Source organism: Prenolepis imparis, unplaced genomic scaffold (genome assembly GCF_030444845.1).
Source record: "Prenolepis imparis isolate NDT839.2.m4 unplaced genomic scaffold, iyPreImpa1.0 SCAF_21, whole genome shotgun sequence".
NCBI lineage: Eukaryota > Metazoa > Arthropoda > Insecta > Hymenoptera > Formicidae > Prenolepis > Prenolepis imparis.
This window is the reverse complement of record NW_028141179.1, coordinates 55,561-77,879: the sequence shown is the minus strand read 5'-3', so window position 1 is coordinate 77,879 and position 22,319 is coordinate 55,561. Positions and strand designations below refer to the sequence as shown.

Below are 22,319 nucleotides of genomic sequence, written 5' to 3'. Positions count from 1 at the left end.
ACAGCTAATAGTGTCATTTTTTAAGATATTTTTATTCTGTAACGAATGTTGTTTTGTAATCGTCTGCAGACGTTTGTATCGCTTTTTGTTATGTTTGTATCCCTACAAATAAAAATATATCAAACCTAGGTCGCAGAAGCCCCCCCTCGTTGTCCGCCACCCTGACGTGAGGGGGCTCACCCTTCGCAAGATTTTGCGAAGAGTGCTAAGAACGGACAGTGCCACTAATAATGTCATTTTTGAGATATTTCTATTCTGCATACGGGTGCTATTTTGTAATTGCCTGCAGACGTTTGTACCGCTTTCCATTTTGTTCGTATCTATACAGGTGTAATTATACAGAATTTTAAAATTGATGTTACAGCTAATTATGTCATTTTATGAGAAATTTTAATTCTGTAAACGCTGTTTTGTTACCGTCTGCAGACGTTTGTATTGCTTTCTGTTTTGTTTATACCCTTACAGGTGTAAATATGCCGAATGTTCAAAATTGATATTAGAGCTAATATGTCATTTTTGGGATATTTCAATTTTGTATACGGATGCTGTTTTAATTGCCTGCAGACGTTTGTACCGCTATCCGTTTTATTTGTATTTTTATAGGTGTAAATATACAGAATTTTTAAAATTGATGTTATAGCTAATAATGTCATTTTATGAGAAATTTTAATTCTGTAAACGCTGTTTTGTTACCGTCTGCAGACGTTTGTATTGCTTTCCGTTTTGTTTGTACCTCTACAGGTGTAAATACACCGAGTTTTAAAAATTGATGTTACAGCTAATAGTGTCATTTTTTAAGATATTTTAATTCTGTAAACGGGTGCTGTTTTGTTACCGTCTGCAGACGTTTGTATTGCTTTCTGTTTTGTTTATACCCTTACAGGTGTAAATATACCGAATGTTCAAAATTGATATTAGAGCTAATAATGTCATTTTTGGGATATTTCAATTTTGTATACGCGTACTGTTTTGTAATTGCCTGCAGACGTTTGTACCGCTTTTTTGCTGAAACAGACAAAGACGCACAGAAAAGCCTTGTAGGCTTTATGTCCGCGGCCCTTCGTCGTTCGGAGCCAGATTGGTTCACTAATAATGTCATTTTTGGGATATTTCAATTCTGCATACGGGTGCTGTTTTGTAATTGCCTGCAGACGTTTGTACCGCTTTCCATTTTGTTCGTATCTATACAGGTGTAATTATCCAGAATTTTTAAAATTGATGTTATAGCTAATAATGTCATTTTATGAGAATTTTAATTCTGTAAACGCTGTTTTGTTACCGTCTGCTGACGTTTGTATTGCTTTCTGTTTTGTTTATACCTTACAGGTGTAAATAATACCGAATGTTCAAAATTGATATTAGAGCTAATAATGTCACTTTGGGATATTTCAATTTTGTATACGGGTGCTGTTTTGTAATTGCCTGCAGACGTGTCATTTTTTGAGAAATTTTAATTCTGTAAACAAGTGTTGTTTTGTTATCGTCTGCAGACGTTTGTATTGCTTTCCGTTTTGTTTGTACTCTTACAGGTGTAAATATACCGAATGTTCAAAATTGATATTAGGGCTAATGATGTCATTTTTGGGATATTTCAATATTGTATACGGGTGCTGTTTTGTAATTGCCTGCAGACGTTTGTACCGCTTTCCATTTCGTTTGTACCGCTACAGGTGTAAATACTGAGTTTTAAAAATTGATGTTACAGCTAATAGTGTCATTTTTTAAGATATTTTTATTCTGTAACGAATGTTGTTTTGTAATCGGCTGCAGACGTTTGTACCGCTTTTTGTTATGTTTGTATCCCTACAAATAAAAATATATCAAATCTAGGTCGCAGAAGCCCCCCCTCGTTGTCCGCCACCCTGACGTGAGGGGGCTCACCCTTCGCAAGATTTTACGAAGAGTGCTAAGAGCGGACAGTGCCACTAATAATGTCATTTTTGAGATATTTCTATTCTGCATACGGGTGCTATTTTGTAATTGCCTGCAGACGTTTGTACCGCTTTCCATTTTGTTCGTATCTATACAGGTGTAATTATACAGAATTTTAAAATTGATGTTACAGCTAATTATGTCATTTTATGAGAAATTTTAATTCTGTAAACGCTGTTTTGTTGACGTTTGTATTGCTTTCTGTTTTGTTTATACCCTTACAGGTGTAAATATACCGAATGTTCAAAATTGATATTAGAGCTAATATGTCAATTTTGGGATATTTCAATTTTGTATACGGGTGCTGTTTTAATTGCCTGCAGACGTTTGTACCGCTATCCGTTTTGTTTGTATCTTTATAGGTGTAAATACGTATACAGAATTTTTGAAATTGATATTAGAGCTAATAATGTCATTTTATGAGAAATTTTAATTCTGTAAACGGATGCTGTTTTGTTACCATTTGCAGATGTTTGTACTGCTTTCCGTTTTGTTTGTACCCTTACAGGTGTAAATATACCGAATGTTCAAAATTAATATTAGAGCTAATAATGTCATTTTTGAGATATTTCAATTTTGTATACGGGTACTGTTTTGTAATTGCCTGCAGACGTTTGTACCGCTTTCCATTTTGTTCGTATCTATACAGGTGTAATTATACAAAATTTTTAAAATTGATGTTACAGCTAATAGTGTCAGTTTATGAGATATTTCAATTCTGTAAACGCTGTTTTGTTACCGTCTGCAGACGTTTGTATTGCTTTTCGTTTTGTTTGTATCCTTACAGATGTAAATATACCGAATGTTCAAAATTGATATTAGAGCTAATAATGTCATTTTTGGGATATTTTAATTCTGTAAACGGGTGCTGTTTTGTTACCGTCTGCAGACGTTTGTATTGCTTTCTGTTTTGTTTATACCCTTACAGGTGTAAATATACCGAATGTTCAAAATTGATATTAGAGCTAATAATGTCATTTTTGGGATATTTCAATTTTGTATACGGGTGCTGTTTTGTAATTGCCTGCAGACGTTTTTACCGCTTTCCATTTTGTCCGTATCTATACGGGTGTAATTATACAGAATTTTATAATTGATGTTATAGCTAATAATGTCATTTTATGAGAAATTTTAATTCTGTAAACGCTGTTTTATTACCGTCTGCAGACGTTTGTATTGCTTTCCGTTTTGTTTGTACCTCTACAGGTGTAAATACACCGAGTTTTAAAAATTGATGTTGCAGCTAATAGTACCATTTTTTAAGATATTTTAATTCTGTAAACGGGCGCTGTTTTGTTACCGTCTGCAGACGTTTGTATTGCTTTCTGTTTTGTTTATACCCTTACAGGTGTAAATATACCGAATGTTCAAAATTGATATTAGAGCTAATAATGTCATTTTTGGGATATTTCAATATTGTATACGGGTGCTGTTTTGTAATTGCCTGCAGACGTTTGTACCGCTTTCCATTTCGTTTGTACCGCTACAGGTGTAAATACTGAGTTTTAAAAAGTGATGTTACAGCTAATAGTGTCATTTTTTAAGATATTTTTATTCTGTAACGAATGTTGTTTTGTAATCGTCTGCAGACGTTTGTATCGCTTTTTGTTATGTTTGTATCCCTACAAATAAAAATATATCAAACCTAGGTCGCAGAAGCCCCCCCTCGTTGTCCGCCACCCTGACGTGAGGGGGCTCACCCTTCGCAAGATTTTGCGAAGAGTGCTAAGAACGGACAGTGCCACTAATAATGTCATTTTTGAGATATTTCTATTCTGCATACGGGTGCTATATTGTAATTGCCTGCAGACGTTTGTACCGCTTTCCATTTTGTTCGTATCTATACAGGTGTAATTATACAGAATTTTAAAATTGATGTTACAGCTAATTATGTCATTTTATGAGAAATTTTAATTCTGTAAACGCTGTTTTGTTACCGTCTGCAGACGTTTGTATTGCTTTCTGTTTTGTTTATACCCTTACAGGTGTAAATATGCCGAATGTTCAAAATTGATATTAGAGCTAATATGTCATTTTTGGGATATTTCAATTTTGTATACGGATGCTGTTTTAATTGCCTGCAGACGTTTGTACCGCTATCCGTTTTATTTGTATTTTTATAGGTGTAAATATACAGAATTTTTAAAATTGATGTTATAGCTAATAATGTCATTTTATGAGAAATTTTAATTCTGTAAACGCTGTTTTGTTACCGTCTGCAGACGTTTGTATTGCTTTCCGTTTTGTTTGTACCTCTACAGGTGTAAATACACCGAGTTTTAAAAATTGATGTTACAGCTAATAGTGTCATTTTTTAAGATATTTTAATTCTGTAAACGGGTGCTGTTTTGTTACCGTCTGCAGACGTTTGTATTGCTTTCTGTTTTGTTTATACCCTTACAGGTGTAAATATACCGAATGTTCAAAATTGATATTAGAGCTAATAATGTCATTTTTGGGATATTTCAATTTTGTATACGCGTATTGTTTTGTAATTGCCTGCAGACGTTTGTACCGCTTTTTTGCTGAAACAGACAAAGACGCACAGAAAAGCCTTGTAGGCTTTATGTCCGCGGCCCTTCGTCGTTCGGAGCCAGATTGGTTCACTAATAATGTCATTTTTGGGATATTTCAATTCTGCATACGGGTGCTGTTTTGTAATTGCCTGCAGACGTTTGTACCGCTTTCCATTTTGTTCGTATCTATACAGGTGTAATTATCCAGAATTTTTAAAATTGATGTTATAGCTAATAATGTCATTTTATGAGAATTTTAATTCTGTAAACGCTGTTTTGTTACCGTCTGCTGACGTTTGTATTGCTTTCTGTTTTGTTTATACCTTACAGGTGTAAATAATACCGAATGTTCAAAATTGATATTAGAGCTAATAATGTCACTTTGGGATATTTCAATTTTGTATACGGGTGCTGTTTTGTAATTGCCTGCAGACGTGTCATTTTTTGAGAAATTTTAATTCTGTAAACAAGTGTTGTTTTGTTATCGTCTGCAGACGTTTGTATTGCTTTCCGTTTTGTTTGTACTCTTACAGGTGTAAATATACCGAATGTTCAAAATTGATATTAGGGCTAATGATGTCATTTTTGGGATATTTCAATATTGTATACGGGTGCTGTTTTGTAATTGCCTGCAGACGTTTGTACCGCTTTCCATTTCGTTTGTACCGCTACAGGTGTAAATACTGAGTTTTAAAAATTGATGTTACAGCTAATAGTGTCATTTTTTAAGATATTTTTATTCTGTAACGAATGTTGTTTTGTAATCGGCTGCAGACGTTTGTACCGCTTTTTGTTATGTTTGTATCCCTACAAATAAAAATATATCAAATCTAGGTCGCAGAAGCCCCCCCTCGTTGTCCGCCACCCTGACGTGAGGGGGCTCACCCTTCGCAAGATTTTACGAAGAGTGCTAAGAGCGGACAGTGCCACTAATAATGTCATTTTTGAGATATTTCTATTCTGCATACGGGTGCTATTTTGTAATTGCCTGCAGACGTTTGTACCGCTTTCCATTTTGTTCGTATCTATACAGGTGTAATTATACAGAATTTTAAAATTGATGTTACAGCTAATTATGTCATTTTATGAGAAATTTTAATTCTGTAAACGCTGTTTTGTTACCGTCTGCAGACGTTTGTATTGCTTTCTGTTTTGTTTATACCCTTACAGGTGTAAATATACCGAATGTTCAAAATTGATATTAGAGCTAATATGTCAATTTTGGGATATTTCAATTTTGTATACGGGTGCTGTTTTAATTGCCTGCAGACGTTTGTACCGCTATCCGTTTTGTTTGTATCTTTATAGGTGTAAATACGTATACAGAATTTTTGAAATTGATATTAGAGCTAATAATGTCATTTTATGAGAAATTTTAATTCTGTAAACGGATGCTGTTTTGTTACCATTTGCAGATGTTTGTACTGCTTTCCGTTTTGTTTGTACCCTTACAGGTGTAAATATACCGAATGTTCAAAATTAATATTAGAGCTAATAATGTCATTTTTGAGATATTTCAATTTTGTATACGGGTACTGTTTTGTAATTGCCTGCAGACGTTTGTACCGCTTTCCATTTTGTTCGTATCTATACATGTGTAATTATACAGAATTTTTTATGTTGATGTTACAGCTAATAATGTCATTTTATGAGAAATTTTAATTCTGTAAACGCTGTTTTGTTACCGTCTGCAGACGTTTGTATTGCTTTCCGTTTTGTTTGTACCCGTACAGGTGTAAATACACCGAGTTTTAAAAATTGATGTTACAGCTAATAGTGTCATTTTTTAAGATATTTTAATTCTGTAAACGGGTGCTGTTTTGTTACCGTCTGCGTTTGTATTGCTTTCGGTTTTGTTTGCACCCTTACAGGTGTAAATATACCGAATGTTCAAAATTGATATTAGAGCTAATAATGTCATTTTTGGGATATTTCAATTTTGTATACGGGTACTGTTTTGTAATTGCCTGCAGACGTTTGTACCGCTTTCCATTTTGTTCGTATCTATACAGGTGTAATTATACAAAATTTTTAAAATTGATGTTACAGCTAATAGTGTCATTTTTTAAGATATTTTAATTCTGTAAACGGGTGCTGTTTTGTTACCGTCTGCAGACGTTTGTATTGCTTTCGGTTTTGTTTGCACCCTTACAGGTGTAAATATACCGAATGTTCAAAATTGATATTAGAGCTAATAATGTCATTTTTGGGATATTTCAATTTTGTATACGGGTACTGTTTTGTAATTGCCTGCAGACGTTTGTACCGCTTTCCATTTTGTTCGTATCTATACAGGTGTAATTATACAAAATTTTTAAAATTGATGTTACAGCTAATAGTGTCATTTTTTAAGATATTTTAATTCTGTAAACGGGTGCTGTTTTGTTACCGTCTGCAGACGTTTGTATTGCTTTCTGTTTTGTTTATACCCTTACAGGTGTAAATATACCGAATGTTCAAAATTGATATTAGAGCTAATAATGTCATTTTTGGGATATTGCAATTTTGTATACGGGTGCTGTTTTGTAATTGCCTGCAGACGTTTGTACCGCTTTCCATTTTGTTCGTAACTATACAGGTGTAATTGTTACGTCCTGGCCTGCACGAAGGAAAGGTCGTAACAGCGTTTTCCCGAAATCGGAGTGATTTCGGGTCGAACGGACTATCTGGCCCTTTTGCAGGTCAACGACTGGATAGTCGCTTTTACCTGGCTTATTTCAGGGGTCCGTTCGTCGGTCCTTTTCGGTAAGGGAATTAAATCCCTTTTACGCGGGATAGGACCTTGTGCGATCTCGGGGGATATATGAAGGAACGCAGGGGTTTAAATAAGACTTTAAATTCGCGTAATGTAAATAATTATCATTTATTCAAAAAAATAAAATCTTAATAATATTCGGAGAATTAGACATTTGAATTTGTGGACATGTATAAACAATTATATATGAGTGTGTGTGTAACGTTGATGTGCTATGAGGCGGTTGAGGATTCGCGTTGGCTTTTAATCGTCCCGTTTCAATCGGAGAGCGCGTTTCAATGCTCGACGGGCAGCGATTTCCACTACTTATTAAGTTTAGTCGCGATTCCGGGGATTTATTCACTTCCGTGATCGTAGAAGAATGAAAGTACTCACTGTTGGCTGTATATTATTTGGTGAGCGGGTTGGCAGCTATAGGTTGATCCTCAGGATCGATGGTTCCTTCGAGTGGTGTGGGCGAAGGTGTAGGTTGACTGGTAGCTGGTTGTTGAGCCCCGATGGCCACAATATATGTTTAATGCGAGGATCCAGAAGTGTGTAACTGCCACGACGTAGGCGGAATTAATAGTAGAACGTTCTTGGAAGATTCGCTGCTTTTATACTATTCGTCTGCCCTTCCTATAGGGCAAAGGGCGTCCTCTTTTCTTGTGACTCATAGTCATACGTTCGGTGTTTAATCCCCTTTGCGCAACGTATTGCTTCCTTGTATGAAGAGTTCTTTCCTAATTCCGATCTTTGGTCTACTGATAGCGTGTGTCGATCGTGATATTTCCTATGACTTATTGATCAAAGTGTAGGTTTCGTAATCTCACCGGTCGAGTTGTTTCACAATCACTGTCTTTCTCCGTTTAATTCTTATAACTAATTTCGGTCTTATAATTAATATGTTCGCGGAACGCGAATCTGCGTAAATCGGGGAGGAGAAAAGAATCGTGCAGTCCACAGGACGTAACACCCCCCGTCTTAGACAAATGTTGGGGGTGTAACACAACATTTGCAAAAAAGAAATAAAAAATTTTCGATTCTTTTCTTGCCGCGATTTACGAATATCGGTAGAAAGAACCACATTTAACCTGTTGGTTAATTGTGCTTCCTTTAGTTAACATGTATCTCCTTTTTTTGAAAAGGAGGAAAGAAAAAGGCGACCACCAAAACCCCTTCCTTATTCTTTCGTTCTTTTCTTACATTTTTTTTTTTATTATATTTTTTTTTTAATTTTATTTTATTACTGGTAAGGTGCGCGTGGAATCTTTTTCCTTTTATTGTTCTTCTCTCCTTCTGGGAAACACAGCTTGGCCCCATCCGTCTACCAGGTGTTCGTAGTTGACGTATAGAAATTCTTCTATACATTCGATACATTCTTCTGCAGGTTTTATTAGTACGATTATTATTTCGCACTTAGTGCAGTTTGTTTGGTTGTCTGCTGAGTCCTTATGGACTAGATTGTGGGGTGGTAGTGTCATATACTCCTCCTGGGTTGGTATTTCATTATAACATTCTTGGCAGATTTTAGAGTGGTCTTCAGTATTTTGATAGATGTTCCCCCGTGCTTGTATGACACATCGGATTTCCATCAATTTTAAATAAGTTTCAGGGTGATCTTGTGGTCTCACGCCGTCGATGGGTCCTTGCCGTATTTCTTCTGTTATTTCAGGAGTCCATTGGAGTTGATGATATATTGGCATTGTTATACTGGAACTGACGATCAGGTAGTTTTTCTATAGAATGGAAAATGATTCCACGTTCACGATTACGAAGAATATTAAACTAAAATATTGGTGTATACGTGTTGGTTATAGATATATATATGTATATAGGTAAATTCCTTCTCTCTTCTTACTACTGAAGTTACAAAATATAACTTATTTTAATCTAGAGATAAAAAGACAATATTTTATGTATTTGAGACTATATAAAAAATTTTTTATATATATATATGTATAAAGAGAAGGTATTTAACGAAATATAATATATGAATAGTAATATAGAGTATACGAGGTTATAAAGAAAATACAATAGTTTAATTTAAGATTACGGATGAATATATTTGCGTATATATATGCGTATATATATATGTTTTTATTTATACGGCGGGTTCGACGTCGGCTGTGATTTTTGTGTGCAGCTCTGCATGTCCTAGTTTGACAAGCACGTCTCTAATGTTGTATGCTCTGTTGAATTCGCTGTCGGTTTTCATATGTAGTTTTACGAGTGCCGCTCCTTGTCTCAAGGGATGTATGATGTTAATCCATCCTTGTTGTTTTTCTAGAAGGAGTTGACATAAGTGGCGTGTCCTCCTGGGCCAAGTGGTTTTGTTGGTGGGGGCCTTGGTATAGGCTAACCCGCAGATAATGGCCTGCCATGGCAATTCTTTGAATCTATCTTCTAGGATGTAGACATCGTTCGCGTGGTACCAGGTTGTCCTGCCCCAGTCGCCTAGTACTACCTGGACCATCCAGGTAGTTTTGTTGATCCTTCTGATGAAGCCGCGTTTCCACGTTTCTTTTTCTTTGATTGCGACCTCCATTTCTGCTTTCAGGTTTTCGGGTAAAATATATAACGATTTTGCTCTCCTGTCCATTCGAAACTTGAGCTCCTCTTCCATCTCTTGGAGGTTTGCTTCGCCGTTTTTTAATTGTGCCCAGAAGAGGAGTGGTGAATCCGCTCTCAGTATTGTCACTTCTAGGCGGCTGCGAGTCAGGAACTCCGTTTCGATGTACTGGATCTCCATTTCTGTAGTAGATATTATATTTAATATGTTAAAGTGGTAATGAAATTGTTGTCTATGTATAGAGAAATCCGGCGGTATGCCTTATGATTTTAAATATATAATTGATAGTAAGAGTGGATTATATTATGTTGTAATTTTATAGGATGTATATATTTATTTATATGGATGGATTAACATTAGCATCGGCTTGAGCGCTGATTTTTGCGAGTCCCATTTGAATCAGAGTGTCCCTGACGTTGTATACAGAATTGGGAAAGATGTTGTTTCTTGATTGTATTTCTAATTTTACGAAGGCCACTCCATCCCGTGGGGGGTTAATTATGTTTATCCATCCTTTATTGCCTTCGAGCATTGTCTGACATATTTTTCGAGTTAGTATTGGCCATGTTTTGGTTTCTTCGACGGGTTCTGTGTGTGCTAATCCACAGAGAAGCGCTTGCCAAGTCAATTCTTTGAATTTGTCCTCGAGTATGAATACGTCGCACATGCGTCGCTGTACGAGTCGTCCCCAATCTCCTAGGATGACTTTAATTGTTATCTTCGTTTATTGTTTTAATAAATCCTCGTTTCCAACTGTCGCCTTCTTTAATTGCGACGTCTAGGTTTATTTGCATGGCATTCGGCCATAAATGGAGGTATGAGGATTTTCTGTCCATTCTGAATTTTAATTCTTCTTCTAAGTCCTCTAGGTCCTTTGCGCTGTTTTGGAGTTGTATCCAAAAGAGGTGTGGTGACTTTACTTTTATTACAGTCGCTTCTAGGCGGTTGCGTGTGAGGAGATCGGTTCTTAAAAATTGAATATCCATTTTTCTCTGTAGAAAAGAAAAATTTTAATTATATTAACGTTGGTTTTTCCAACAGTTGTACGGTGTTGATTGTTATTATTTTTTTATTTTTTTTTTTATAAAGCTGATAAGATGTAAGGTATTAGTGGTTCAATATTTGGTTTCCTTGAGTTCGAAGGAGTAAGTGTTATCTTCTCTTCTGGGGAGGAGGGGATAGACTGTTGTCGTTGTATTATCTTCACCATTATGGAGTTCAAGCGTTTCACTGTCTGGGGCGGTTGGTTTCGATTTCATTGATCGTCTCATTTTTAAGTGCAATAATAGGTTGGTCAGGGAGTCCCATAGGGCCCCTATCAGGTATAAGGACCACCCATATACGGTGTGTAGGGCGTAGCCATGGACTATGGTATCTAATATTAATTTCACGACCCTAATGGCCATGTATATTCCTAACAGTCCCGCGCTAAAATTTCCAAAAATTAAAAATTTACTCCAGAATTTTTGCCAAGCGGATATTGCTATTTTTTCTATAGTTTTTGCGTCTAATAAGTTGGAAATCGACCCTTCTTCTAGAGAGATTGTTCTGCCCATTATTCCTCTTGCCAAAGAGTTAAGAACTGCAGGTCGTTCAGCTGGGAACATTATATGGTCTCTTAGGTCCTTTAAGTCCGTTTCTGAATATATGCCGCTAGTAGCCAATGATCCTGGGCTGATGTATTTCCATACTGGTTTGGTTAAAGGTTTCATGATAATGGGCGGTATGGTATCCACCGGTCTCGGCATAAATTTATACCAGGAATCTCCCAACTGATACATGGCGGGTGCTAACGTATTACACGTAGTTTGTGTACCTTGTCGTAATAATATGTGAGTTTGTGGTGTTAAATAATATGTTCGATTTTCCCGGAGTACGGGTAATTGATTGAAACAACGGTCTGTTTGAGCGAGTGTAACTTCGACAGGTACGCATTTTACTATGTGTATTACTTCGCCGGCTTGTAGGGCCATATAACCGGGACCTTTCATCAAGTGATACGCGAAGATATCAGGAGATTGTGTGGCTATGGCTAAGGCGTTTTGTAGCATGCGTTGCTCCAGGTTACATTGTTGAAGTAAAATATCATGATAAAGTTGATTGATTTGTGTACGGATGTGCTTCTCTACGTAGACGAACTTCGAATTCATGTACGTAAAGATATCAAGGTTTGAGATGCGTGATTGTTTTTTAAAGATGACGGTTCCGAGTACTGTTTCGAAAATCATTAGTTTAGGATGTTCTGTTCGTACGAGAGAGTATCCGCAAACTTCTTGCTTTCCTTTGCTGGTAAGAGCGAATATCGCTTCTTGTGTGGTGAGAGAATAAACCGTTTGATGTTGTTCGTTGTCGACTATTTTATGAGCGTATCCCTCATATAATATGCCGTAGTTATTGAACTTGCAAGGACCTACGGGTATAGTTTCCCAGTAGGTATCTCCTCCTTCAACGTCCACGCAATGTGTTGAACTGAATTCGCACGTGACGCCTGATCTAAGTTGTACTCTGTTGGTATTTATTCGTACGTCGGCGGTATAATCTTGTAATGTAATTGTTACAGTTCCTATTACGACAACTTCTGCCCATGTTCCGTAGGGGTGGAGTACGCTCCTCCATAACATGAGCCGTCGTTGTCAACGTGACCGGCCAAGGTTATTGGACGTGCCGTTGTTGAATTTGATTTTATTCCCGTTATATATGTGGTTCCCATTCGATAGTCTCCTTGATTATGCATTCGTTTACAGGTTTCGCGGTTTATTTCCTCTATGTATGAGTATTTCCCGTTAAGTACATCCAAGGTGTGAGAAAACATTCCGCACTTTTTGATTAGTCTATCAATTTCGATTTTACATTGTACGACTTGAACGGCTTCGAATTCATTGATCTGCAATAGTTGTACGTAAATTTGAGTTGAATTTATTTTCCTCTGAGGTATATCGCATTCTTCGGTATTTAGCAAGGATAACGTTGTCAGATTAGCAGATGATGAACCGCAGTCGTATCCTATTATTCCAATAGTGTGAGGTAAATATTGCAATAGAATAATTAATAGTGCGGTTAATCTCCTGAGTCGAGGGTCCATCTGAAAGTTGGTTATTTATTATTAGATATTGGTTTGATGTGCGATATTCGTAAACGGTTAGGATGTACTATGCGGCTGTTTTTCTTTATTTTGATTTTTACATTATTTTTATTTAATATCTCTAAAATTTCATGAGGTCCGGTATACTGGTCTCCGAATTTACCTGGTTTCGGTCCTTTTAACAAGAATACCTGATCTCCGGGTTTAAAGGTCTGAGGGTTTAATTTTTTGTCGTAATATTTTTTTGATTTGACTTTTGCTGTTACTACGTTTTCGCGAGCATTACGTTGAATCGTGTGAAGTTGTGTGACAAGATTTATTAAATAGTCTTCATAATTTGCTAATTTATCTTCAGATGGAAGAAGTTCATTTGACGGAACTCGTGCTATTTTTCCGAAAACTAGTTCGTACGGAGTGTGTTTTGTGGCTTCGTGTACGCTAGTATTATAATTGAACATAGCTAATCCGATCCATCTGTCCCATTGTTTTTGCTCGTTTGCGTATTGTTTTAAGTATTCGCTGAGTGCGTGATGTGATCTCTCCAATGATCCGTTTGATTGAGGATGAAAAGCTGTTGTGCGAAATTTTCGTATTTTGAATAATTTGGCAATTTTCTTCATTAAATCGCTAATAAAATTTCTTCCTTGATCTGTAAGTATAGCTTTTGGCGCTCCGAGCACGCAAATAAAACGGTCTACAAAGGCTTCCGCAATGGTTTCTGAGGTTTGGTCAGGTAGCGGTATCCCCATACAATATTTTGTTAGCTGATCTTGTAGTGTTAAGATATATTCGTTGCCTCTTTCGGTCTTAGGTAGTGGGCCTACGATATCCATAGCTACTTTATCAAGCGAAGTGCCAGGCGTGTCTGTGATTATCATTGGTTGTTTTGTTTTAACTCGAACGAGTTTTTTCAGTTGACATTGTAAACATTGTTGTATGTGTTTTTGAACGTCTGATTTCAAATTTTCCCAATAATAATTGTGTTTAATTCTATTATATGTTTTGGTTACTCCGCGGTGTCCTCCTGTTGGTGAGCAATGCATTTCGTCGATTATGACAGAACGCAAATCCTTCGGTGGATATTTAATTTGTCCATTGCAAATAATTATTTTCGTAGTTGAGTTAATAAATATCAATTGTAGTTGTACCTTGATATTGTTCCAGGGAACGTTATTAATGAAATCGGTTTTTGCAATGCTAATTGTTTCTAATTTTAAATTTTTGATAACGTTATTTAAATCTTTCAAGGTTTTTAAGATGTGATCTAGAGTTGCCGTAGGGCCTACTCGTTGTTCATCGTTAACAGGTAGCGCGATATGATAGTAGTGTTTGTATTTTATGGCCTTGGCTTCGCCCAAGGTAAGAGATCCTAAATTTGGTAGTTCGTTTCGCTCGAAAAGTTTCTGAGATCCTGAGTCTAAAGGATTTCCTTGGGTGTCGACAAAATATGCTACGTTATCTTTTCGTAGGAATAATAATTCGCGAGAATCTATGATGTTGCTTTTAATTATTTTATTTTCGATAATTCTGGGTTTCGCTTTCCTTGCCTTTAGATTTTGATTTATAATGTCTTCTTCGTCTTCTTCTTCCTCTTCGGTGTCGAGGTCCTTGTCTGATGTGTCGTTTTTTTCTTTGTTTTGTTCAATATTATCTTCTTCCTTAGTGGTTTTTTGTTTATTACCTTGTCCTGCAGTTTGGCTTCTTGTCTGTATTCTGTCTTGTTTAGGTGGATCGTGTATTAATACTTTTTCTGTAGTTTGTATTACGGTCGGTTCATTTATTTCTTCGAGTGTAAAAGGTATAGAATCGTTATTGTTTTTGACAAAATTAGCTTCAGGTATGGGTTCTTCGTTATCTGAGAGATATAAATGAAAATCGTCTTCCTCTTCTTCTTCTTCGCTATCTGATTCTTCTAACAGTTTTGAAATTATTTCTGCATCTGCGGGGTTGTTTGGATTTAAGGTTTTTCTTTCTTTTATTAGTTTACAATCGATTTCTTCTAGATTTATTGGATTTCTTGATAATGCGTCTGCATTTACGTTAGTTATTCCTGCCTTATATACGACATCGTAATCGTATTCGGCTAATTTTAGTCTCCAGCGTAATATTCGCATGTTTGCGTCTTGAGCATTTTTAAACCATAATAATGGTTTATGATCGGTGACTAATGTAAATTTTCTCCCATATAAATACGGTCGAAAATGTTTGACGCAATATACTATAGCTAAAGCTTCCTTTTCGTATGTGTCATATTTTATTTCGTTATCGGTGAGGGTTCTAGAAGCGTACGCGATCGGTCGGTCTTTATTTATTTCTCCCTGTGATAATATTCCTCCTACTGCTATTCCTGATGCGTCTGTGGTTAAGATAAATGGTTTCGAAAAGTTAGGATATTGCAATACAGGTTCTTCACATAATTTTTGTTTTAAAATTTCGAATGATTCTTCTTGTACGGCTGTCCATTCAAAGCGGGTGTCGTTTTTCAGTAAAGAAGTAAGTGGTTTTGCAAATTTAGAAAAGTTCGGTATGAATCGTCTATAATAACCTGCAAGTCCCAAAAATTGTTTAATATTCTTCGGTGTTTTGGGTCTCGGAAATTGTTGTACTGCTTCTAATTTTTTTTGATCAGGTTTTACTCCATCTTTGCTAATTACGTGTCCTAAATATGTTACTTCATTTTTTAGAAATTCACATTTGCCTGGTTGTAATTTTAAGTTGGCTTTACGAAGTCGCTCTATTAATGCGTTATATTTTCGTTCATGTTCTTCTAGAGAGGTAGCATAAATAACAATGTCGTCCATATAGACAAATAATTCCTCGCCTTGTAATCCAGTCAATACTAGGTCCATTAATCGTTGAAAGGTAGCAGGTGCATTTTTTAATCCGAAAGGCATTCGGTCGAATTCATAATGACCGAAAGGAGTGGTAAATGCTGTTTTATGACTGTCGGCAGGATCCATTTTTATTTGATGGAATCCGGAAGCTAGATCGCATACTGAGAAGTACTGTGCTCCTCCTAATTGATCCAATATATCTACGATGTTGGGTAATGGATAAGCGTCACCGATAGTTTTGTCGTTTAACGCTCGAAAATCGAGAACCATTCTCCAGCGTTTGTTTCCCTTCGAGTCTTCTTTCTTTGGCACGATCCATATGGGCGTATTATAAGGTGATTGAGACGGTTTTACGATGCTTCCTTCTAACAGTTCTTCTACCTGCTTGTTTATTTCTTCTTTGTGTAATTGCGGGAATCTATACTGACGAGTGTTAATCGGTCGATCGTCTATAGTGGTTATTTGATGTTGTAAAACATGAGTAGCGGTCAGTTTTTCTCCAGGAATATGAAATCGATCTTGACTGTTTGTTATTAATTTTAATACGTTCTCTTGTTCTTCTTTATTTAGATGTTCTAACCGCAGTAATTCCATAATTTGAGTAAATCGAGTTTCCTTTGGTTGTTCGGAAACTACTAGGCAGTTATGTAGATCGATATTTTCTACATTAATTTGGTGTTTTTCTTTATGATTTAATTTTCGTTTTCGTGGGAAATTTTTTATAATTTCTTGAGATTTGTCAAATAAGGATGCTGAGATTTTTGGAGACGGTCCTTTTTTATTCTTGACTGTTTTATTATTTATTTTTTCAATATCTTTATTATATTCTTGAGCTTCTTTTAGAAGATTTTCCATTGTAACTTGAGAGGTTTCTAATTCATTTTCATTATTTCTAACAGATAATCCAGTTTTTGGAAATGTAAGTTTTGGAAGGGATAAACGATCCTTTGAATTTTTGGAAAAAGGTTGTGTCGAATTATGAAATGAGGTTTGGTAACTTCCCTCTTCGGAATCGACGGAGCTAGAATTTTCTGACAAGGTTTGACATTTTTCCTTCGAAATTCTAGGAATTTTTTCTTTTGGGAGATTTTTATAACTTTCTTCTCCAATAATTTCTGGATCATTATAATTTTCAGGAGAGGTTTGGTAACTTCCCTCTCCAAGGATTTTTGATTTATTATAATTTTCAGGAGAGGTTTGGTAACTTCCCTCTCCAAGGATTTTCGATTTATTATAATTTTCAGGAGAGGTTTGGTAACTTCCCTCTCCAAGGATTTCTGGATTATTATAATTTTCAGGAGAGGTTTGGTAACTTCCCTCTCCAAGGATTTTTGATTTATTATAATTTTCAGGAGAGGTTTGGTAACTTCCCTCTCCAAGGATTTTTGATTTATCATGATTTTCAGGAGAGGTTTGGTAACTTCCCTCTCCAAGGATTTCTGGATTATTATAATTTTCAGGAGAGGTTTGGTAACTTCCCTCTCCAAGGATTTTTGGATTATTATAATTTTCGTTTAAATAATTTTTATTCCCTCTCTTACTTTTAATTTTGTTCTTTCCTTGAATCATTATTGAAAATTCATCCTCATTGTCTCTAAATATCATCGTATCTTTATCTTCATGGTCCGTGTTAACGTTAGTCTGGTCGTTATCTGACCCCTCTTTCTTGTTATCAATAATTTCGATATCGTCGTTAAATAGTTCGTTCAGTGGTTTTAAACGGAGTGTCGGTACGCGAACTTCTATTTCTTCATCTAGAGTGCTTATGACATTTAGATATGCTTTTCCAGAAATAGTTTCTACGATAGTATCTCCTAGGAAAATTCCATGTTCTATTTTTAATTTCGGTATATATCCTATTTTAATCTCAGGGTTCTCTATCCTCACAAAAAATAGCGATTCTGATCTTGGAGATACTATTATGGTTTCCGGGGAGAAAAAGGGCACATTAATTCCGGAAATATCTAAATGTCCTTGAGCGTAATCTATTTTTGAAAAAGTTTGTTTGAAGAAATCATTTACTAATATTCCGGATTGTGGAATCGGAAAATCGTTGGCAACGATATGAAATAATACCGGTAATTCAAAAAGTGTTAGTGTAATTTCTCCTAGGGTATAGACAGGATAATTGTTTATGCCATTTAATTTTAAAATATTCGAATAATTAATACTTGTATTTTTGGGCACAAAATTTTCTTTAATTATATTCGGTCCGGATCCCGTGTCTAACATAAAGGTTATTTGAGTGGTAATTTTATCGATTTCAACCTGTACCGTAGGCACGCGACTATGTTTGTCGAGGCTTACAGTTACAGGCCTGATTTCGGGTTCGTAGTTATTTACTTGGCTTGCCGCTGCACGGATGGGTGTGATGTTCGCTCGGCCCCCGATTTTACACCCGATGTCGAGGGTCCGTTGTAGTTTCCCTGCTCTTTTTCTTTGCGGCGATTGTTACTCGTAATTCGTAATTGACATGTATCGAGAAGATGGCCCTGTTCTTTGCAATATCGGCAGAATAAATTGTCTTTATGTGTTGGTATTGGATTGATTTTAGAGCGGCAATTTCTAGAGATATGGCCATAATTGTTACAAGTTTGACACACGATATTAGTATTGCGTTCATTTTGTTTCTTCCAACAATTATTAGCCGAGTGACCGGATTTATCGCACCATTGGCAAATTACTAAAGATTTATTTGTTTGTTGATTAAAGTTATTCTGTCGACATGATTTTGCATTATGACCAATCTTAGAGCATAATTGACAAGTAATGACCTTTTCCTGAATTACGTTAATTGATTGTCGAGATCGTGGGTCGCGTAACCGACATTTATCTGCGCTATGCCCGCGTTTTTTACAAATTTGACAGATTAAAATTTCCGTTCCGGTGTTTCCGAAAGGATTTTGATTTTGTGGTGAAAGTTGAGTGAGCTTTCGACAACTACTTGCTGCATGCCCTTCTTTATAACAGATTTGGCAGACTTCTCGAGATAGATTAACAGGTAGCGGTGAATTTTGACTTGATTTAGCGCCTTGTCGTAAATCTGTCATTTGTTGAAGCTCTCTTTCTATTTTTAACGCGTCGGCCACGGTTTCCTGTACGTTTAAGTCTCGCGCTATTCTTTGTTCTATTTCGGGTTTTAGTCCTCTAATAAAGCATTTACACATATCTGTTTCTATAGTAGCTTTTATATCCTGTTCAGGCATGGCGTTCCCTGAGCTTCGATATGCCTCTAGTATTTGTTTTCCGAGAAGTTTAACCCGATTCGCGTAAGTGACGACATCTTCATTATTTTTCTGATAAACGCAACCTAATTCTCCTTGTAATTGATAGACATTTTTGGAGGGACCGTAAATTTTCTTCAAATACGTTGTTAATGCAGCTACGGTATTAAAATCTTGATCTTGTATAGTACGACGCGCTTCCCCCACTATTCGCGTTCTTATAATTTTAGCGAATTGACACTCTGCCTCTTTAGGGAGCATAGATTTTGCTTCCTCGCATCCCTCAATAAAATAATTTAGTGGGGTGTTACTACCGTCAAAAAAGGGAACGGCTTCGACCGCGTATTTTAAAGTGGCGAAAGGATTAGCGTTAGCCATGTTTATTGATGGACCTCCGGATTCGCCGTTAGAATTATCGATATTAATTTTGAAAATCTGATTTTTTGAGTCAATAAATTCGACTTGGTCGGATTCGTCGGGTAATTCACTTATTTCGGTTAAATTAGGATCTCCTAAAAAATGTACGTGTCGAGGCGTAGATGCTGTGAATTTTGATTTAGATTCACGTGTTCTGTGTGGTGTTTCTAACGCGGTCTTGTAAAGTTCATCTATTTCGTCTTTGTCTGTTGTGCTTCTAGTCCCTTTACTCATTCCTATTCCCAAAGATCGCACATTTCAATCCCGGACGAGCCCCCAATTAAACGTATGTTACGTCCTGGCCTGCACGAAGGAAAGGTCGTAACAGCGTTTTCCCGAAATCGGAGTGATTTCGGGTCGAACGGACTATCTGGCCCTTTTGCAGGTCAACGACTGGATAGTCGCTTTTACCTGGCTTATTTCAGGGATCCGTTCGTCGGTCCTTTTCGGTAAGGGAATTAAATCCCTTTTACGCGGGATAGGACCTTGTGCGATCTCGGGGGATATATGAAGGAACGCAGGGGTTTAAATAAGACTTTAAATTCGCGTAATGTAAATAATTATCATTTATTCAAAAAAATAAAATCTTAATAATATTCGGAGAATTAGACATTTGAATTTGTGGACATGTATAAACAATTATATATGAGTGTGTGTGTAACGTTGATGTGCTATGAGGCGGTTGAGGATTCGCGTTGGCTTTTAATCGTCCCGTTTCAATCGGAGAGCGCGTTTCAATGCTCGACGGGCAGCGATTTCCACTACTTATTAAGTTTAGTCGCGATTCCGGGGATTTATTCACTTCCGTGATCGTAGAAGAATGAAAGTACTCACTGTTGGCTGTATATTATTTGGTGAGCGGGTTGGCAGCTATAGGTTGATCCTCAGGATCGATGGTTCCTTCGAGTGGTGTGGGCGAAGGTGTAGGTTGACTGGTAGCTGGTTGTTGAGCCCCGATGGCCACAATATATGTTTAATGCGAGGATCCAGAAGTGTGTAACTGCCACGACGTAGGCGGAATTAATAGTAGAACGTTCTTGGAAGATTCGCTGCTTTTATACTATTCGTCTGCCCTTCCTATAGGGCAAAGGGCGTCCTCTTTTCTTGTGACTCATAGTCATACGTTCGGTGTTTAATCCCCTTTGCGCAACGTATTGCTTCCTTGTATGAAGAGTTCTTTCCTAATTCCGATCTTTGGTCTACTGATAGCGTGTGTCGATCGTGATATTTCAACATTACCTATGACTTATTGATCAAAGTGTAGGTTTCGTAATCTCACCGGTCGAGTTGTTTCACAATCACTGTCTTTCTCCGTTTAATTCTTACAACTAATTTCGGTCTTATAATTAATATGTTCGCGGAACGCGAATCTGCGTAAATCGGGGAGGAGAAAAGAATCGTGCAGTCCACAGGACGTAACATAATTATACAGAATTTTTTAAGTTGATGTTACAGCTAATAATGTCATTTTTTGAGAAATTTTAATTCTGTAAACGCTGTTTTGTTACCGTCTGCAGACGTTTGTATTGCTTTCCGTTTTGTTTGTACCCGTACAGGTGTAAATACACCGAGTTTTAAAAATTGATGTTACAGCTAATAGTGTCATTTTTTAAGATATTTTAATTCTGTAAACGGGTGCTGTTTTGTTACCGTCTGCAGACGTTTGTATTGCTTTCTGTTTTGTTTGCACCCTTACAGGTGTAAATATACCGAATGTTCAAAATTGATATTAGAGCTAATAATGTCATTTTTGGGATATTTCAATTTTGTATACGGGTACTGTTTTGTAATTGCCTGCAGACGTTTGTACCGCTTTCCATTTTGTTCGTATCTATACAGGTGTAATTATACAAAATTTTTAAAATTGATGTTACAGCTAATAGTGTCAGTTTATGAGATATTTCAATTCTGTAAACGCTGTTTTGTTACCGTCTGCAGACGTTTGTATTGCTTTTCGTTTTGTTTGTATCCTTACAGATGTAAATATACCGAATGTTCAAAATTGATATTAGAGCTAATAATGTCATTTTTGGGATATTTTAATTCTGTAAACGGGTGCTGTTTTGTTACCGTCTGCAGACGTTTGTATTGCTTTCTGTTTTGTTTATACCCTTACAGGTGTAAATATACTGAATGTTCAAAATTGATATTAGAGCTAATAATGTCATTTTTGGGATATTTCAATTTTGTATACGGGTGCTGTTTTGTAATTGCCTGCAGACGTTTTTACCGCTTTCCATTTTGTCCGTATCTATACGGGTGTAAATACAGAATTTTATAATTGATGTTATAGCTAATAATGTCATTTTATGAGAAATTTTAATTCTGTAAACGCTGTTTTATTACCGTCTGCAGACGTTTGTATTGCTTTCCGTTTTGTTTGTACCTCTACAGGTATAAATACACCGAGTTTTAAAAATTGATGTTGCAGCTAATAGTACCATTTTTTAAGATATTTTAATTCTGTAAACGGGCGCTGTTTTGTTACCGTCTGCAGACGTTTGTATTGCTTTTCGTTTTGTTTGTATCCTTACAGATGTAAATATACCGAATGTTCAAAATTGATATTAGAGCTAATAATGTCATTTTTGGGATATTTTAATTCTGTAAACGGGTGCTGTTTTGTTACCGTCTGCAGACGTTTGTATTGCTTTCTGTTTTGTTTATACCCTTACAGGTGTAAATATACTGAATGTTCAAAATTGATATTAGAGCTAATAATGTCATTTTTGGGATATTTCAATTTTGTATACGGGTGCTGTTTTGTAATTGCCTGCAGACGTTTTTACCGCTTTTTATTGCTTTCTGTTTTGTTTATACCCTTACAGGTGTAAATATACCGAATGTTCAAAATTGATATTAGAGCTAATAATGTCATTTTTGGGATATTTCAATATTGTATACGGGTGCTGTTTTGTAATTGCCTGCAGACGTTTGTACCGCTTTCCATTTCGTTTGTACCGCTACAGGTGTAAATACTGAGTTTTAAAAAGTGATGTTACAGCTAA

General features: G+C 36.3%; 2 protein-coding genes across 2 annotated transcripts; both read right to left on the bottom strand.

The window, feature by feature from the left end:
- Positions 1-9,286: 9,286 nt before the first annotated feature.
- On the bottom strand, positions 9,287-20,401 carry LOC145946783 (uncharacterized). Its single transcript, XM_083056541.1, has 2 exons — positions 20,146-20,401; positions 9,287-9,936 (listed from the first exon to the last, which is right to left on the bottom strand). Exon 2 carries the CDS (start codon positions 9,932-9,934, stop codon positions 9,287-9,289), a length of 648 nt encoding a protein of 215 aa, XP_082912667.1. The 5' UTR covers positions 9,935-9,936; positions 20,146-20,401.
- On the bottom strand, positions 10,858-12,334 carry LOC145946776 (uncharacterized). The gene has a single exon (XM_083056534.1). It carries the CDS (start codon positions 11,980-11,982, stop codon positions 10,870-10,872), a length of 1,113 nt encoding a protein of 370 aa, XP_082912660.1. The 5' UTR covers positions 11,983-12,334; the 3' UTR covers positions 10,858-10,869.
- Positions 20,402-22,319: the final 1,918 nt, after the last annotated feature.

Excerpts from the sequence above, each read along its gene's own strand:
- LOC145946776 (XM_083056534.1), bottom strand. The coding sequence starts at position 11,982 with ATGATTTTCGAAACAGTACTCGGAACCGTCATCTTTAAAAAACAATCA.
- LOC145946783 (XM_083056541.1), bottom strand. The coding sequence starts at position 9,934 with ATGGAGATCCAGTACATCGAAACGGAGTTCCTGACTCGCAGCCGCCTA.